The sequence below is a fragment of the Cuculus canorus genome, chromosome 2 (genome assembly GCF_017976375.1).
Source record: "Cuculus canorus isolate bCucCan1 chromosome 2, bCucCan1.pri, whole genome shotgun sequence".
Lineage (NCBI taxonomy): Eukaryota > Metazoa > Chordata > Aves > Cuculiformes > Cuculidae > Cuculus > Cuculus canorus.
Window position 1 is genome coordinate 68375263 of NC_071402.1, and position 19199 is coordinate 68394461.

General features: G+C 40.0%; 1 protein-coding gene across 1 annotated transcript; it reads left to right on the plus strand.

Annotated features, from left to right (window-relative positions):
* Window positions 1-492: 492 nt before the first annotated feature.
* On the plus strand, window positions 493-18995 carry FH (fumarate hydratase). Its single transcript, XM_054059194.1, has 10 exons — window positions 493-649; window positions 6787-6921; window positions 7695-7805; window positions 10021-10197; window positions 11142-11324; window positions 12209-12374; window positions 14149-14352; window positions 15445-15572; window positions 17766-17919; window positions 18797-18995. The coding sequence occupies exons 1-10, from the start codon at window positions 557-559 to the stop codon at window positions 18937-18939; spliced, it is 1494 nt and encodes a 497-aa protein (XP_053915169.1). The 5' UTR covers window positions 493-556; the 3' UTR covers window positions 18940-18995.
* The last annotated feature ends 204 nt before the right edge of the window (window positions 18996-19199 follow it).

Below are 19199 nucleotides of genomic sequence, written 5' to 3' on the forward strand. Positions count from 1 at the left end.
GGGCTGGAGAACAAGTCTTATGAGGAGCGGCTGAGGGAGCTGGGGTTGTTTAGCCTTGAGAAGAGCAGGCTGAGGGGAGACCTTATTGCTCTCTACAACTACCTGAAAGGAGGTTGCAGAGAGGAGGGAGCTGGGCTCTTCTCCCAAGTGACGGGGGACGGGACAAAGGGGAATGGCCTCAAACTGCGCCAGGGGAGGTTCGGACTGGACATCAGGAAAAATTTTTAACAGAAAGGGTCATGGGGCACTGGCAGAGGCTGCCCAGGGAGGGGGTTGAGTCACCACCCCTGGAGGTATTTAAAAGACAGGTAGACGAGGTGCTCAGAGACATGGTTTAGAGGCAGATAGGAATGGTTGGACTCGATGACCCAAGAGGTCTTTTCCAACCTGGTGATTCTATGAACACCTCCCCTGGCTCTGGACAGCGCTGCCCACACTCCGTTCCCGCTGCCCTTGGCTGGGGCCGCTCCGCCCACCCCCGTGGCCCCCCTGACGCTCGTCCGGGGCGGTGCGGCCGCGTGTCCCGCCCCGCGGGTGCCCTTCTGCCGCCGCCGCCATGCAGCGCTCACTGCGCGCCTGCCGCAGCCTCGGCCTCTTCGCGAGCCGCCTCCCGCCGCCCCCCCCGCGCTGGGGCCCGCGCGCCGCCATGGTGAGAGACGGGGAGCGGTGGCCGCCGCCGGCCCTGCCTGTGCCCCGCCGCGGGAGACCGGCGGCGCGCGCTGCCTTATTTTGGGGGGGGCACACCGACCCGGCGGGCGCGCGCCCAGCCTTAGAGCGGGGGGGGGCGGAGGGACAGCGGCGGGCGCGCGCTCAGCCTGGGGATGAGGGGAACCCAGCGGGCATAATGGGAAAGGGCGGGGAGAGTGGGGCAAAAAGGAGGAATGGGGTGGTGTGAGGCTGGGTAGCTGGGAAAGGGGTTACTGCAGGGCCCCCTAAGGCAGAGCTCTGGCATCGCGTGCTTCTGCCACGGCCCTTCCTGCCAGCTGTTGAGCTACAAATCGGAAAAAGCTGTGTTCGTACAATCGCAGAATGGTTTGGGTTGGAAGAGACCTCAAAGATCATCCAATTCCAACTTCCCTGCCATGCACAGGGATACCTTCCACTGGATCAGGTTGTTTGTCCAACCTGGCCTTGAACACTTCCAGGGATGAGGCATCCGTGACTTCTCAGGGCAACCTGTGCCAGTGCCTCACCACCCTCACAGGCAAAAAATTCTTCCTAATATCTAATCTAAATCTCCCCTCTTTCAGTTTAAAACTGTTCCCTCTTCCCTATCACTGCACTCCCGGATAAAGAGTCCCTCCCAGCTTTCCTGTAGGCCCGCTTTAAGTTCTGGAAGGCTGCTGTAAAGTTTCCCCAAGCCTTCTCTTCTCCAGGCTGAACAACCCCAACTCTCTCAGCCTGTCCTCATAGGGCAGGTGCTCCAGCCCTCTGATCATTTCTGTGGTCTCCTCTGGACTCACTCTAACCACATCCTTCCCACGCTGAGGATCTGTTATGGAAATGGGTTGGCTGGAAAATCTCTGGGGCTGCCTTAAAACTATGGAGCTTTCAGCTAAGAACTGCCAGTAACCTGTAGCAGACACCCTCAGTTAATGTTCAGATATTAGTTGGTTACTGTCGGATCGAAAGGTGAGTGGAACACGTTTATTGTCATGCAATTCAGGATTGAAATGAAAATGCTGTTTGAAAAAGGAGCTCTAAATGTAAGTATTACAAGCTAAGATGTAGCAGGAAAACCTTAGTCTCAGGTGCATTTCTGAGTTCACTTTTTAAAACGAGGAGGTAGAAGAATTCCGTCAGCAAGGCACTTAGTGTTTAGAATCATAGAATGGTTTGCATTGGTAGGGACCTTAAAGCTCATCCAGTTCCACCCCCGCTGCCATGGGCAGGGACACCTTCCACTGGATCAGGCTGCTCAAAGTCCCATCCAGCCTGGTCTTGAACACCTTCGGGAATGGGGCATCCACAGTTTCCCTGGGCAACTTGTGCCAGTGCCTCACCACCCTCACATCATGAAGAATTTCTTCCTAATGTCTAATCTAAATCTTCCCCCTTTAAATCTAAAGCCATTTTCCATAGTCCTCATAAAAACTCCCTCCCCAGCTTTCATGTAACCCCCTTCAGGTACTGGGAAGATGCTATAAGGTTTCCGTGGAGCCTTCTCTTCTCCAGGCTGAAGAACCACAACTCCCTCAGCCTGTCCTCATAGCAGAGGTGTCTCAGCCTTTGGATCATCTTTGTGGCCCTCCTCTGGATGCGTTCCAACAGTTCCGTATCCTTCTTATTTTGGGGATTCTGGAACTGGACGTGGTACTCCAAGTGGGGTCTCACGAGAGTGGAGCAGAGGGGAGGAATCGCCTCCCTTGACCTGCTGGCCACACTTACATTGATGCCACCCAGGATACGGTATAAATTAATTTTATTACTTAGCTCACTAAAATAGTTAATAAGTTTAACTAGAGCATTGGTTCCTAGTCTGCTGTATTTATTATGGTATGAAAAACAGTATTAAAAAAACAGACTTCCAAATGAGTGAATAAACTGCATAGTCGATGAAACATACCTATATAAGAATACCTGGGTCAGATCAGACTGTGTAACTTGTGAGCCATTGGCCTGTCAAATGGTTCCTTTTTTCATTTTTCTCTTTGGCATTATCTAAGAAAAACATCATAGGTTGTGGTTCTCATTTGTTTGCTGAAGACCCAGTATTAAGGAAGGGCTGCAGTCTTGCATGAGATATATGCATTCTGATCTTTGCTGGTCAGAATTACTACCTGTCTTCTAAATAGACTTCATTTATTGCATGGGTTTAAATAACAACAGAAGTTATAGCAAAATGTCCCACAGTGAATGAGGAACTCGAGCAGCCCTCAGATTCTTACAGGAAAGTTTTGTATGTTCCTACTTCCAAAAGGACCACCAAAAATGTACCAGTGAGTATCTGAGTTAAAAAAACCCACCACTTTTGGATGCTTGCAAAAGCTGCTCAGCATTTGTTTTGAAACACCCTGTGTAGACACAACCAAACATGCATGTTGTCCTGTGGTATCACCTTTGTGTTGTCTGAACTTAGAACTATATTGCACAAGATGTTTTAAATGGAATTGTGGTCTTAATGGTCCTTCTTCAGCTGAATGTTGTAAAGTATTTGGTTTTTTTTTCTAAAGAGTAAATTTCAGAATTTGTGGCTTGATATTATAAAGGAAAAATGACATGTAAAAATGGAAGCATTCTGCCTCTGCTAAAGAAGAGCAGTTGAGCACAGATCTTGTTTTCTGCCGGGCCTTTAAAGATTGGTCTTGACATGCTAATAATTATGATTCTTTGAATTGAAGTACTTGCATCTGAAAGTTGCCACATCCTTAAATCAGAATGTAATTTTCCACAGGAAGCATTATTGCAGCAGTTCTGCTATTTGAATATCTCCCGGTGTGTTATGGTGCAATCAGTCCTAGCTGATACATTCCCTGCAACAAGGCAAAAGGACAGTTAGGTTTACCTAACTGTGTAAGCTTTGGACTATGGCTTCTCGGGATTTTGGGAAGAGTAGTACACTTTGTCAGCCATCTTAAATACATACATATACATTTCTTTTGTAAAAGTGAGGAATGGTAGTTCTGAGCTGAGAGCTGCTGTAGCTGTGATAGAAACTAAGTAAGCACAGGAGTTTGCCCTGGCGTGTGGCACAGTTGCCAAGTCTCTCTCTGGCTTCCCCTGTGGCCTACTGGTGTGGGAGCAGGGGGCTGACACCAGCATGCCACTGTTTCAGCATTTTACAGACGATTCCCTAGGCAGGGACTGACTGCAGAAACTACTTCAGATACAGAAACTAGGACCTTCAGCTCATAAAGCCAGTCAAGAGGGTGAATTTTTGTCTAAGGAGTGAGGGAAGCATGTTTTTTTACATAAAAATTTGGACAGTAACTTCTGCAGGTTCCACATGAAACTGAAGGTAATGCTGAAATTTAGTTACTTTACTATGTATGAAAAACATCCCTTTGCTTTTTGACCTAATGCTTCTAGTTACTCTGTTAATCAGCAAATGACGTTCAGCTTTTAAGCAGCTTACACTGTTAACACTATTGAGTTTGTGAATGTGTGTAAGGTGGAATTGGCTAGGAAAAGGATTTTTATTTAATAACAGGATTTAATTGTTAAAAGGTACTTGTATGGGGAGGTAGTGATCCTATTTGTCTTTCTTTCACCTTTGTTGACATTGGAGTTATGTAAGTTTGAGGATTCAGTTGTGCAACTGCTAGCATTTTTGTCTAAAAGGTTAAAGGTAGTTTAACTTTTTTTATGTTGTTTGAGTGTGGATAATTCTGGTAATGGGACCAGTGATGACATCAAAAGCTGGGCTTGGAACTGAATCGATTCTGCTTATCTGTCTCTAGGAAAAACTTGACATTGTCTGCTTACAGAAGGTATCCAGATACCAAAAAGCAGGGATTTCAGATGCATCAGTGATATCTACTGTTGGAATATTAATGTGTGCACTCAGAAAGTAAGGCCCACAAGCATCCCTGTTAAACATTTTTGGTTGAAAGATACTAAATGTTGAATCTGTTCTTTATCTTGTTAGCATGCAAATGAATGCTAGGTGATTAAAATAGGATAAAGAGGTATAAGGAACACAGGAATGCAATATTGGTCCACACTAAGCTTTGTAATCTTGTGAGATCAGTGTCTGGGAGAGCGTCAGCCAAAACACAGGGTATGGGTAGTTGGGCAGCAGTGTGAGAGCTAATCCTTACTGTTAGGGGGCTGGGCTATGTGGTGATTAAGGGGTTTCTTCTGGGTCACGTGCATGACCTGCTCTGCAAGAGTGCCCTAAGCAGGTAGGTCTGGTGTCTTTGGTATGCAGCTGCTGTAGTACCTGATGGCAGAGCATCTCCATCTGGCTGGGTATGCTGCTTAGGACTGTAAAAAGGGGGGAACATCCCTCTCCACTAGTGCCTGGAGGTTGCCATCCATGGTGACAGACCTGGACTGTCTCCTGCAGAAAGTCAGTGTTGGTGGAGGTGATCTGCCCAATACGCACCTGTGCTCCCGTCCTTGAGACCCAGCAAGCAAGAAGCGAGTAAAGCAGACAAAGAAAAGAGAACAGTCCGACTTCCGAAGTAGACATGTAGGGAAGAGTTAAGAACTGTGCAAACTTATATGATACTTTCCTCTTACTCTGACCTATAGTCATCATTTTCACATCAAGGGATTTCTTGAGTTGGTGGTTTGGCTGTATAATAACCCAGTTTAGATCTTTATTCTGAGTGCTTATCTCATCTTCCATGTGCAGACTTCTTGCATCCGCAGCTGCTGTTGTGAAGAGCTGCTTCCTTTTCCTTGCTTTGAACCTGACTCCTACTAGCCTCCTCTTTATGGCTCCTCTTTTTATGTTGAAGGTGACAGTGAACAGATAATACCCACCACCATTCTACGACTGTTTTTATTGACCTCAGTTTTCCTTCAAACCCCAAGTTGCCTCTTTTCTGAATGAGAAAGTCAGTTGTCTAAAGAAAGCTCTTCCCTACCTTCCATCGGCCTTATTGCCTTTCTTTGAACCGTTTCCAATAATATGTTTTTTGAGATAAGAGAACCAAATCTGCACAGATTTATAGACAGTGAACCATGGTGGCACAGCAGTGTTTCTTCTTGTATCCTCTTGCTTCTTTAAAATAGTTTCCAATGGCTGCTTTTCTTCTTTGGCTGCACTGCAACACCACTGCCTGCTCTGATAGAGCCATCCCAGGGACTCGCCCTGACGGTCATGGTGAGGTCAGAGCCTGATGTTCTATATGTATGTATGCTTCCTATGGAGCTGGGATTGTTTACTGGCTGTGGTTTAGAATGAAAAAAGACCTCTTCCCATTCCTGAAGATTATGCAAGAAGGTCATCTTCTCTTCTGGGGAAGGATGAACACCTTTTCACGGAAAATTGGGACTTTGCTGACCAAGGCACAGGGAGAGGAAGAACAAACTGCTTTTGCTTGTGTCCAGTCCCATAATCTTTATAGACCTGCCTGTGAATGTGATCACATCATCACAGGTGAATGGGTTGTTTCACAGAAAGTACGAAATTCTTCTTAGTTGGTGTATGTCAGTCAGCATTAGTTTAACTCTGTATGATAAAGCATGCTAGGTATACCTGTTATACAGAGATACTGCCTTACATAACTCTCCCACAAAATATTCCTAGATGCAGTTTATTTGTGTTGCACAGCTATTTCAGAGAGGACAACTGTGTTCCTGGCTTATTAGGCTTAACAAGATAATTAATTGTCTGTAACTTGGTACTGTATTAGTTGTTCTCTTCCAGTATTTTTCTTCTGTCCCGTGTGCAGGGTGGATTTCAAGTGTTATATGTCTGTTGCCTGGCTGACTACCACCTGGGTTCTTACTGTGCTAATTCATCAATCTAGTTTTAACAAAACACCAGTTCTGTAAATTGTAATAAGTTACTTATTCTTCAAAAAGAAGAATGGAGTCTTTTGTCAGACTGGTGTGTTTCATACAGCTGCGGTCTTAAGCCTTGCAGTGCTGCCTGTCACCAGTGGGTCTGCTAGACTACACAATGTTAGTAATTGTGACCGTTAGTGAGGCAGGTGTTTAAACTAGAAAAATGTCATAGCTTTGAAGATATAGTTAGAAAGGTGCCTATGCCTCTCTGCGTGCCTTTGTTTTATTTTTTTTCCCTTTCTTGCACATATTTTCTTAACTGTATCTGCATTCAAAAAGAATGTGCTGTTTACCAATGTTTAAAATATATTTTTTCCCTTTCTATAGTCCAGCCAAGAGGCTTTTAGGATAGAATATGATACTTTTGGTGAACTGAAGGTGCCGAGTGACAAATACTATGGTGCCCAGACTGTAAGATCTACAATGAACTTCAAGATTGGAGGTGTTTCAGAAAGAATGCCAGTAAGTAATATAAAGCTGTGTTATTTTTTTTCTCATTAAGCATGTTTAGAATGTGAGAGTGAATACCTTCTTCTTAGACTTTTGCTGGCAATACAAGCAACTTGGAATTTTAATTAAATTTAGAAATTCCATGACAGGATATTGTGTTAGAATTCTTTTTTTATTTAAATAATTTGAATGTTGCTTTTGAGTAATTATTTTACTGTGTTGCTTAGTTTTTTTAATAACCAGAATTAATAGAAATCTTAACTTTCATTTTTCTGAAGACGAAAACCAGAATGGAATAGTTTGTTTGCTATAGCATTATGTAGTTTGTTATTGAAGATATTTAGTGTAGCATGAGTTGATATAAAGTTGCTTTTTTCACGTGTAGCTGTGAATAGAGCATTAGTGTGAATACGCTTAGTCATGCACTGGCTTTCCTTGTACGGAAACATAGGTCAGTTTGCCCTCAAAAAGCTGTTTTAGAAATAGAAACAGTTCTCCTTTTCTGTTAATTTTATTGCATGTAATCTGTTTTGATGCATGAAGCATACCTGTCTTATAAAGAAAAGATGAGCTGTATACTACTTCCTGTGCTGCTTGGATAAGTGGTACTGATAATGGGAGCATAGGTTGTAAGACTTGATTGTTCTTCGGTTTGGTTGATGGATTGCTACTGGATTTAAGTTCAGAAGGAGTTTGGTTTAGAACTAGACCTGTGCTATAGATTCCTAAAAAGTCCTTTGAGGGAAAAAAAAAAATAGGTATTTCAACTTATTCTTATATTGCAGGTTCAAGTTATAAGGGCTTTTGGCATCTTGAAGAGAGCAGCTGCTGAAGTAAATCAAGATTACGGTCTTGACCCAAAGATTGCTAATGCTATTGTAAAGGCAGCAAATGAGGTAGGAACGAACGGTTCAAAATAGTAGAACCACCGTTGTATTTTTGTTAGGCTTTTCATTGGATGTTTGGAGTCTGGGAAAAGGCCTCTTGCATTTCTCAAATTGTTACAAGGCAGGAATTTATTGGTAGTAAATTTTGCTTTTCAGGTTGAGGAATCATTTACTTAGTGTTTTGCTGTTTTACTTCCTACGTTTATAGAAATGATAGAATGTTTAAATACATTTTGATACTTAGGTTATAAAACCAGTGTAATTTTTCTTCTCTATTAAGTTTACTCATTACTTTCATAGTGTTGACTCTTACCAGATGAACAGTATAAAAAAAATTAGGAGGGAAGTAGAATCTCAGTTCGTTGAGCTAATGTGAAGTCTGACATGCTAAGCAAAGCTTTTTCATTTTGGAAGTCTCCAATCTGTTAAGCAATTGCATTTTGGTAATGTGAAGACCATTTGCAATCTGAGTAGTTTCTCTCTTACTAGTCTCTTTCCTCTTCAGACTTAAGCTTACTAGTAAATCTGTGCTTTCTAAGTATCACTTTTATAGCTAAGGAGGACATGATGTGACACACAGAGGCATCTCCTCTTTCTCAGGATAAATGCCACCCAAGTGCACAGAGTTGTGAATGACCATTATTTGAGGTATGGTAATACCAGTTGTGTTGCTTTCTATAAATCAACAGATACTCTTATCTTGAAGCATTGTTTTACCAAGGTTTCTTGTTCTGACTAGCTTCAAAATATTTCACTATTTGTAGACGCCCTATCTTCTTTCTACCAGCTGTAGCACCATAAGTCCTAAGACCCAAGAGCTTTGGAGAACTCCAGAATATGTTCAATCCCTTCTTCTGGTTTCTAGGCTTCTCCTAGTTAAAGGTGGATCCGGATTTTTGGCAGCTAAAGGCTACTTAGTTTAGATTCATTAATTTCTGAAAGTTGTTTGGGGCTTTTTTATTGTCTTTTAAAAAAATCCCTGCAGTGATAATCCTATTCCTTGCCTCCAAAGTAATTTTCTAGTATAACTTAAAAAGAAAGAGATAACTTAAAAAGAAAGCGAGGAATGAAGTTGTTCTTCAAGATGGGAACTTTGCCACTGTGTAAGATGGTAAATACCCAAGATCCTTTCCTAAAAAGCATGAGTCTGGGAGACTGATGTATGCTGATAATCTGGAGGTAGTTATCTAGCCTCAGAGTTGTAACAACAGATCCTTTGCTTTCCATTCTCAGCTTTCCTGAGGCTAAGATACATGGAGGTGATACTTCTGAGCACAGATTTTGATACTAACACACATTTAGAAAAATCTCTGTGTGCCTATAAAGTTCGGCAGGCTCAAAAAAAAATGTGGATCAAACAGCAGAGCATTTGTGCCTGTTGTTCTATTTTAATTTGAGATGGCAGTTGTCATAGCCTGCCTGCAGAAGATGTAAGTTGGTATAGCCACGTTTGGCTGATCAGGACCTTGTTCCCATGGGTAATCAACCAGTCAATATGTATATGTATAAGTATATGTATAAGTCCATATCATCCTCATACTTGTTTATGTGTGTAACATATGCAGTTGCAGCAGTCATGAGTCCTTTTCAGGCATCTCAGTTTAAAGCCATGTAGGTCCAAGGCAGCTTTAGGAAAAGCATGATTTACAGGAAGAAGGTGTTTGATACCAGCAGCCATCTGTCAGCTAATTGTGTTGGTGCAAAATCAAGTACCTACAGGTGTTAGTAAGAGGTCTGGAACTTCCCCATGTGAAATCTATTTCTGGAGAAATTTTGGAGACCGGTTATACAAATATGATGTACTGCACATGCACGGCAAATGGCTATTGACACAAACACCTCTTCTGGGAACTCTTCCCCATAAGGAATGGACTTCTGAATGTTTCTAATTCAAATTGTTGTATAGTTGTGATCAGTGTTCTTGATGAAACTTTGCAGCTGTTGAACTTAATTTTCTAGGAGAAAGCAGTGTACCCATGTTAATTTTCTCTGTATTTCAGAATTCAGCATCTTCAAAAAGCATAGCGAAAGCTTTTGCCCTTTTAATATCTAGGATTGCACTGAACATTTGTAGTTGCTCTGGCATAAATTTACAGTTATTATAGGTAGATTTAGAAATAAAATGGAGAAGATTATTTGAATTATGCTATAACATTCTCAGTTTTATGCTTTTTAATTTTTTTTTTCCAGTAGAACAGATCTTCTTTCTCTTTTTCCTGTGTAGGTAGCGGAAGGAAAATTAAACGATCACTTTCCATTGGTGGTGTGGCAGACTGGGTCTGGAACTCAAACCAATATGAATGTCAATGAAGTCATCAGCAACAGAGCCATTGAAATAATGGGGGGCAAACTGGGGAGCAAAAACCCAGTACATCCGAACGACCATGTTAACAAAAGCCAGGTCATTATACATGTACTACTTTTAATGTCAAAAGTATTGGTTTTAATTGTGAATCTTTTTAATTCTTTTATAGCCACCGTTCAGATAAAAATAAAGGAATGTTTTATATATCTTTGGCAACAATTTTCCAGGTTTTTCAGTTTAAGTGAACTTTAAAATATTGGTTAGTGACAGTGTGAGCCTTTGGAGATTAAAAAGTTTGACTCATGCATGATGAATTCACACATGATGTAGTGGGCAGAAGGGGCCTGGTGACAACCACTGATACTGCAAATAGTCTTCAAGAAGTTAAATACAGGTCCAGTTTCTAACTGTTACCTCCATAATGCATTATATAAAGCATGTAGGAAGAATAGCAGGAAGAATGGCTAAAGTTCTGAAATGGGTAAATAAAATATCCATTTCATTTTTTTCCCTAAGGATCATGGTAGACATTTTTATTATACTTCACTCTTAATATTTGCTTCAGATTAGCTGGCGCTTAAGCCACTGACTCAGTTGTATTCCTTCCTGATCTTTTGTGCTTACTCAGTATCCTGGGAACTATGGATTTAACACTACCAAAGCAACACATAAGTGTTCTAAAGTCACCTACAAATCCTTTAAAATCATCCATCAATTTGTTACTTGTCTTTTGTAACTACTTCAGCAGTTCCTTTTTTTTCTTTTCCCCGGTGTTTTTTGCGACCAGTCTACTTATGTAGTTAACTTCCTGTGGGTATAGTTATAAAAAGTTGACTTTTATCATTAAGATGCTGAACTAGAGTTTAGAATATTTGATTATTCCTGCAGATTGACTTGTGGAATACTCCAAAGTTGCTTACTCTTAGTTTCTTCTTGTTTATATATATATATATACAAAGAAAATAAAGCCATACATGTACATCCTACAGCAACAATGGTGAGAGAAGCTTGTAAATAAATTTCTTGACCTTCCTTCACAGAGTTCCAATGACACTTTCCCAACAGCAATGCATATCGCTGCTGCCCAGGAGGTTCATGAGGTGTTGTTACCTGGACTAAAGAAGCTCCAGAATGCACTTGAAGCAAAATCCAAAGAGTTTTCTCAAATCATAAAAATAGGGCGCACTCATACACAAGATGCTGTTCCACTTACTCTTGGACAGGTAAAAAAAAAAAAAAAATGATGCATTTGTTTGGAAAATTCTTGTAAATATATTGGAGGAAACCGTGGCAAACTTGAGGAGGCCTAAATTAGCTTAAGAGAAATAGTAGGAAACTGTCTGCATCTCCATCAAAGTATTTTCCTCTTTATTGGAGTTTGCTGGATGCTCTACTCTACTGCATCATAAATTTTCTTAATTTTTTCTGTGTGTTTTATTTCTAACAGTAGTGAAGTATAAATTATTTCAAAAACATGTTCCATTACCAAATAACACATGATATTTCTGTTACACTGACACTGCAAGGAAGAAGGTAGTTAGTCAGCAACCTGTAAGCTTATATAAATGGGGCTACAAAGTATTTTGAATTATAATCTTTATGACACATGGTCATGTATATATTTTATAGCAAATCTTTGGTTTTTTATTGCCAAGAATGGCTTGTATTTCATTAATTTGGTAAGGAATTAACTTAAACTGAAATTGTAATAATCCATGTAAAATTCATGTGGGGTTTTTTCCAAGAATGCTTAGGTGTTTTTTTACTAACTAAAATTCAGTGAAAAACGCCCAAGATCTGTTTCTCTGTAATTGCACCTTGAGAACATTAATTTAATCTGAGAGCTGAATTGCCTTAGTTTCACATGCTGCTAAGCACACAACTGAAATAAAAGGCAAGAGAAAGGTGTATTGTTAATACATTTTCATATGTATAGGTTGTTTCTATGTGTAATTGTTCATACTGTGAGAGCCATCTTCTAATATATGTAAATTTTTTCAGGTTTTTGAAGGAATTAGTTTAACTGTGTTAAAAATCTAAATAATTCTAGATGCTTATTCTTGGTTGTTGTCTTTATTCCTTTATTTTGTCCTCTTTTCTTTCAAAGGAATTTAGTGGCTACGTGCAACAAATTAAATATGGTGTGGCTAGGATTGAGTCAACAATGCCGAGAGTGTACCAGCTGGCAGCTGGTGGGACTGCAGTTGGTACAGGATTGAACACCAGAATCGGTTTTGCTGAGAAAGTTGCTGCTAAAGTGGCTGAACTCACAGGTGAGGAATAGTATTTCAGAGTTGTCAGTAAAGCAGCATATGTAACATACAACCAAACTCAAACTAAATCTTTCAGCTTGCATACTTCTCACAAGCTCAAATTGTATTAATATTTTAACGTGAAACTTTCTGTTAATACTGTAAGTTATATGACTTATAATTAGGGGTTTTTTGCACACTGTATTTTTATACCTATACTCGGTACGTTGAAAGTGACTGAAATTACCACGTTTTTCTGAGCAAAGCTTATTGGAGATGGATACAGTTTGAGGCTTCTATTATTGGCTCAGCTATAACGCTTCTGTTATGAGTGTCTTGATTGCTGCTCCTCTGTCTGTCTTAATGTTCAGGCACTTGGAACAAAAGAAGGGGAGAAAAACGCTCCCAAAGCTATTATGTTTTGTCCTATGAAAGAGTAAAAGTTAGCTGTCTGATTATTTTTTTTTATGCTGTTCTTATGGATCTTAAAACTTAATTTACCATTGAGTAAACCAGTTCTTCTGTGTCAGAGTAGTAGTTTTTTAAAATGCCCCCAAATTAAGTGCGTATGTCTTGCATTTAAATTAGCTTTAAAATATGAAACTGCTTACCAGCAGAGTTTTTATTTATTCACTGTCTTGTAGATGCTCAAGACTTCCTTGTACCCTGACAGGGAAGAAGTAGCTTGTCATAAGCAACAGCTGCTGAGAAGCAGTGCAGGAATTGCTTTGATGCTTGAAGAAGCCACCGGTGGTGTTAGGAAGCTCTCCCATCGTAGTGAGAAGTGGGCAGACTATCAAAGTTCCATATGTTCTTATAGGGGAAGTTTTTTATTGGCAATGGCAATGAGGAAAGTTTGGAATGATCTCTGCAACTGAAAAGGCAACTGTAAAAATCAAAAGCCCATGCAAATGTAGTGGGATTTGCTGTTTAGCAGGAACTGGAAAAAGCTAGAAATTACAGGAGTTATGCTGCTCTTGTTCGAACTGGTAATGTAAGCTCAGACTAGTAGTTTTGTGGGGCAGAAGTCCATCCCACAGTCAGTCCTTAGTGATGTCCATTACCACTAATAGCATTCTGCTGAGACTTTTCACCCAGGGCAAAGCCAGGAAGAAATGTTCTTCACTATTAAACCTGGCATCAAATCTCAGGCATTTAATTAATGCAAACAGACCTATTGCTTCCATTGCTTCTATGCTTTTGTTTTGCCAGCAGTTTCAAGCATCCTCCTAGGTCTGAATCAGCTTTCACATGTTCTGTCTGGTTTGTTCTTCCCTTCCTTCCCAGTGCTAATATTCAGATGCATCTTCTTTCTTTAAGGAGCTAATTTCATTGTGATTACTTCTTATTTATCGTAATGTCTGCACTGTGCCGCAAAATACACCATTTTCACAACTGGGAGAAAACATCCCAGATATTGACAGTCTGAAGAATCTGACTTGCTTTCATGAAAAAAATACCTGAGTTTGGGCTAACTTCAAAGACATTCTTGATGTTTGCAAAGCACTGTGGTACAAAGCAATGCTCAGTATGCAACACAGTGTAGAAACTTGAAATTTGTACCTTTTGCTGTGGGTAGATGCCCAAATTTCATATTCTTCTATGTTTGAGTGACTTTTATTGTGTCTTTTGTATTGAATCAATTTGATTTGTGAGGTACAGTCTAGAGAAGAGAGAGATGAACTTATAGTGTCCTTGGTACAGTTTTTTATTAAACTAATTATGTGCTTGATTATCAGATTTATGTCTACCAGGAAGCACCTCACAGGTTTAATGTTTCCTGTGCTCCCTGTAGGTTTGCCTTTCGTCACTGCTCCAAATAAGTTTGAAGCTCTTGCAGCTCATGATGCCCTAGTTGAACTCAGTGGAGCTATGAACACAGTGGCATGCAGTCTGATGAAAATAGCTAACGATATTCGTTTCCTGGGTTCTGGACCACGTTCTGGACTAGGAGAACTCATCCTGCCTGAAAATGAACCGGGAAGCAGCATCATGCCAGGTACAGAGAAAACGTCCAGAAAAACTGCCTGATTACTTTGGTTTGGACCACTGACTTTTAACGGCTATTTATACCACAAATCATGGTAAATAAGTCCATGATTCAACACTTCTGTCAGCTTTTATCTTCTGCCATATTTTGCTAAGATTTGTGTTCATAAAAATACTTGTTTGCACAGCTGTGAGCTGGCAAGTACGTGGTCAAGAGTAGTGTCAACCTTCTTTTAGAGCTGCAAGATCTCTACTGTTTATATTTAACTTACTGAAACAAGCTTTAAATGTGCTCACCTATGAATTGTAGCAATATCATGATGTAAATTGACTTCTGTCTTTCCTTCCTAGCATGGTTAGTGTTACATACCTGCATATTCCTTTCAGCAATGATCCCATTGTATGGAAGGATGAGAAATCAAAGAATAATATTAGTAATCGTTCCTTGCCTCTCTTTTGAAAAAGTATGTGCATGTGCATGTTGTACATCCAAAACTATTCTAAGCATTTTCTTCCTGTATGATAAATTATAAAAGAAACAGGTCATGAGCGTATCTGGCTTCCAAAAAAAGCAGATAATGAATGTTCTTATTAGGATTATTTCTAGAAATTAAAGCAACCACAAAACTTTCTTGTTAGGAGGCCACTCTAATTTGTTGGGATTGGGTTTTCTTTCCTGACAAAGTAAACAGTGTATTTCTAGCAAATTAGTAATACTTTTCTGAAGTTGACTGAGATTTGGTAGTGAGTTACCAGCAATGCCTACTTACACAAATAAAGACAAGTTATAATCTCTTAAGAATTAACAGCTGCTTAGCTCATGCACATTTGATCCAGCTCATAAAGTCTTGCTAGGTTGCTAAAGCAGCCATGGCTGCTTTAAAACTCCTAGATCAATTACTGAAATAGTACAGTGAATTTAATATTCATGTAAATGATTTATTTTCTGTGGTGCACAGATACAGGTTAGTGAGACGCGTTACCTCCTACAAAACAGCTTCTGTTGAATATGATTTGGTAAATGAGGGAAATACTGCTTTTTAAAATGTAGGGGTTTTTTTTTAATTCTTTGGTAACCTTTTTCTCTCCCTCCCACAACCAGGAAAAGTGAATCCTACCCAGTGTGAAGCTGTAACCATGGTGGCAGCCCAGGTTATGGGAAACCATGTTGCTGTTACTGTAGGAGGTAGCAATGGACACTTTGAACTGAACGTTTTTAAGCCCATGATGGTAAGTTAGTTCATAAAGTTTTAAATGTCTTAATACTGTTAAAGTTAGCATTCGTACAATCAAATGACTCAGGAAAAAACTCAGTGAATAATTGGTCAATACAAGCACCACATTTTTCTTTTTTGTACGGTACGTCCTTGTTATTTTGACAGGGAACGGGTTTTTACATGAAACTATTGTATGCAGATAAGTTTTTTATCTTAAAAATGTATGCTTATCATCAGTCTAAGGAAGTCCAAAGCTGAAGGGATTTTGGTATTTTAGCTAAAAAGGAGGCTTTTTTTCTTTAACAACTACGTCTTACTAATTTCTGTTACTGCTGAATACTAAAGGATTACATGCGATTGGCAAGTGGGTCATGTAAAATTGTAATTATTAGTCTTGGAGTTCAGTATTTAAAATAATGTTTGCCTTCTACACTGTAAGCAGGATACACTGAGATACATAGTGTATGTAAGAAGGAATAGTATAGATATTGGTGTAGGTGCAATAGTTTAAAAAGGATGAAGGTGAGTTATGGAAAAGATCCTAATACGAAATAGAAATAAAGGGAAAGGTCTTGAGATTTTCTCATTCTCTTAGAAATAAGAGGCACAGGAAGCACCAGGTCATATATTATTTTTCTACACCACCTGTACTGACAGATGCTGCTATTTTATTGTACTTGCAAGAAATGAAGAAAATGGAAATCTTATCATCAGTATTTGTCTATTCTTTAGCGAATCTGTTTAGAGTACTGTTTTTTTTCCCCTTCATCTGAACAAACAACTTGTAAGCATTGAGCACCTGGTTTTGATGAAAAAAGAAAAATAATCCTGTTGAACAGCCAGGAGATGTCCCTAGCAGAAGATAAATTTTGATAGAAAGAGACACCTCAAAAAAGGCTAAATAAACATTGCTGCTGGAAACTGACAACAAAATGCTTTTGTGGAAGAGGACAGTTTTCCTGCCAGAAGACTTATTTTGCTACCAAGTCAAGAGACTCTGAGTGAAATACCTAATATTTGTCAGTGCAACCTACACAAACCCACGCACATCAGTCTCTTGCGGCTGCCAGTGGCTGAGTTGAAGAGAGAATTAGTCATAGTTTGTGCTTTTCCCAGTGTCTTATTTTACTGACAAAGAATCTGTATTGCTTTTTTAAGCCCAAATATAGCACCAGGTATGTTTAGCTAGAACAGTAAATAGAGCATGCACTTGAAAACTAGGATTAGCTTTCCCATTGTTACCAACTTCAGTGGATGGCTAGAGCTCCAATATCCATCTGGGATACTGTTATTGATACTTCAGTTTGCTGCTTTGGCAAATAAGCTGAAGTCCAGGAAACCTTCTTTACATCACAACAACTCTGTATTAGTCTCTGTATTATTAGATTTTTTCAGGGATGATTTTGCCAGTTCCAAGTCAATGTGCATTTCCTAATGTTGAGGCAAATCAAAACAAAACTTAGGTATGCCAGCAGACCATCTTCTTCTAAGAGTTTTTTCAATGCCCAGAGATTTTTGGGGTGCGTAATGGTGTAATTTAAACAGCTGTTGTGACTGTCAACATCAGAATTTTAGGGTTTCTTTTCTCAAAATAAGTGGTTGTTAGTTCCACCCAGCAGGAGCTGTGTGCAGTTTTGATCCTGTTCTAGTTGTTTGTAATTCCATTCTCTGAAAATTAGGCTGTACAAGACAGCGGGTTAACTGAAAAGCAGAGTTTCAGGTTTATTTTACGTAGTTATGACTTTGGCAACCAGTGATGAGTTACAGGGTGGTTTTCAATCCATGTATATATGGATTGTCAAAGTAGAGGACTAATGCCAGACATTATTGTACTTGATATTTTTAGATGTCTTCTCTTGATCGGTAGCTGAGGGGGAAAATGACAATGAATCAAATGCCTTCATGTATTTTTTACTTGGTTATTTCAGAACTGCTGTAACAAAAATATTATACATCCTGTGGTCTTCTTTATAAGTTCTTCGGCTATTGAAAGCTTCTCACAAATTCTTCTGAATAGGAGTGGCTGAGCTTATTCTGTCAAAGGAGGAGGGTGTGTTATTTACTGTGCCTCATTTCTACAAAGTGACAGTTGAAGAAGTGGATATTGTAGGGCATGGGGCACGCAGGTTATGAACAAATGTGGCAGACTGGGCAGCTATTAATGTCTCAATTTAATAGTTGGTATTTCTTCTTTTTTTTTTGTTAGATTAAAAATGTTTTAAACTCAGCAAGACTTCTTGGAGATGTTTGTGTTTCTTTCACTGACAACTGTGTAGTCGGAATCCAAGCCAATACGGAAAGGATCAACAAACTAATGAATGAATCTTTGATGCTGGTCACAGCACTTAATCCACATATAGGTAGGCTTACGACTCAGAAGCTTCTTAAAAAATTGTAGAATCATAGAATGGTTTGGATTGGAAGGGACCTTAAAGATCATCCAGTTCCAACTGCCCTGCCATGGTCAGGGACACCTCCTGATGGATTAGGTTGCTCAAAGCCTCATCCATCCTGGCCTTGAACACGTCTGGGGTTGGGGCTTCCACGACTTCTGGGAAACCTGTGTCAGTACCTCACCACCTTCACAGGAAAAAATTTCTTCCTAATGTCTGAGCTAAATTTTCCCTCTTTCAGCCTAAAGCCATTACCCCTTGTCCTAACACTGCACTCTGTGACAGAGTCCCTCCCCACTGAAAGGCTGCTAGATTATTATACTGAAGCGTTATGCAGTAACATTACTTGGCACACATTATTTCTGTTGGCACAGTGTTTAGGAGACCAAGTCATGGGTGAGGCCACAAGTTAAATTACTGTAATGTCACCAACTACTGTTAGTGGTGAAGAAGATGTGTCCTCCTTGCAGTAGCCAAACCATTGCAGCATAAAAGTAATTCGGATAAGAATAAAAAAAAAGGAGAGTGGGAGAATGCGCGTACCTGTTACCGTGGACTCCTCATAATAATGGAAAGTGAGAGTACAGTCAGAGATGGGTTTTCTAAAAGGAGGAAGGCGTGTAAAATTTCAATCTAAATGTAATAAGACCAGAATAACAGAATTTATCTTCACTTTGCGTGAAGAATTTGTGTAATGCACTTCATGTGTTTACTGCCAGGTGAGTTAAGCAGTAGTGACTAACAAGTTAGTCCTCCAGATGCCAGTTGTCCCAGTTTTCTTCACACCTCTAACAAATTTCCTGAAACTGCAAATACCTAATGTGTTCATTTTGGTTTGTTACAGGATACGATAAAGCGGCAAAAATCGCCAAAACAGCGCACAAAGAGGGGACGACGTTAAAGGAAGCTGCCATAAAGCTAGGGTTCCTTACATCAGACCAGTTTGATCAATGGGTGAAGCCTAAAGATATGTTAGGTCCTCAGTAACTCCTGTACAAAGAAAAAGTGTTCTTAACGTAAAAAAATAAATTAAATAAACACAATACGCTTCTGTTTCATGTCTTCTTGGTGTTGTATAGAATCATAGAATCACCAGGTTGGAAAAGACCTCTTGGATCATCAAGTCCAACCATTCCTATCAACCACTAAACCGTGTCCCTCAGCACCTTATCTACCTGTCTTTTAAACAACTCCAGGGATGGTGACTCAACCCCCTCCCTGGGCAGCCTCTGCCAGTGCCCCATGAC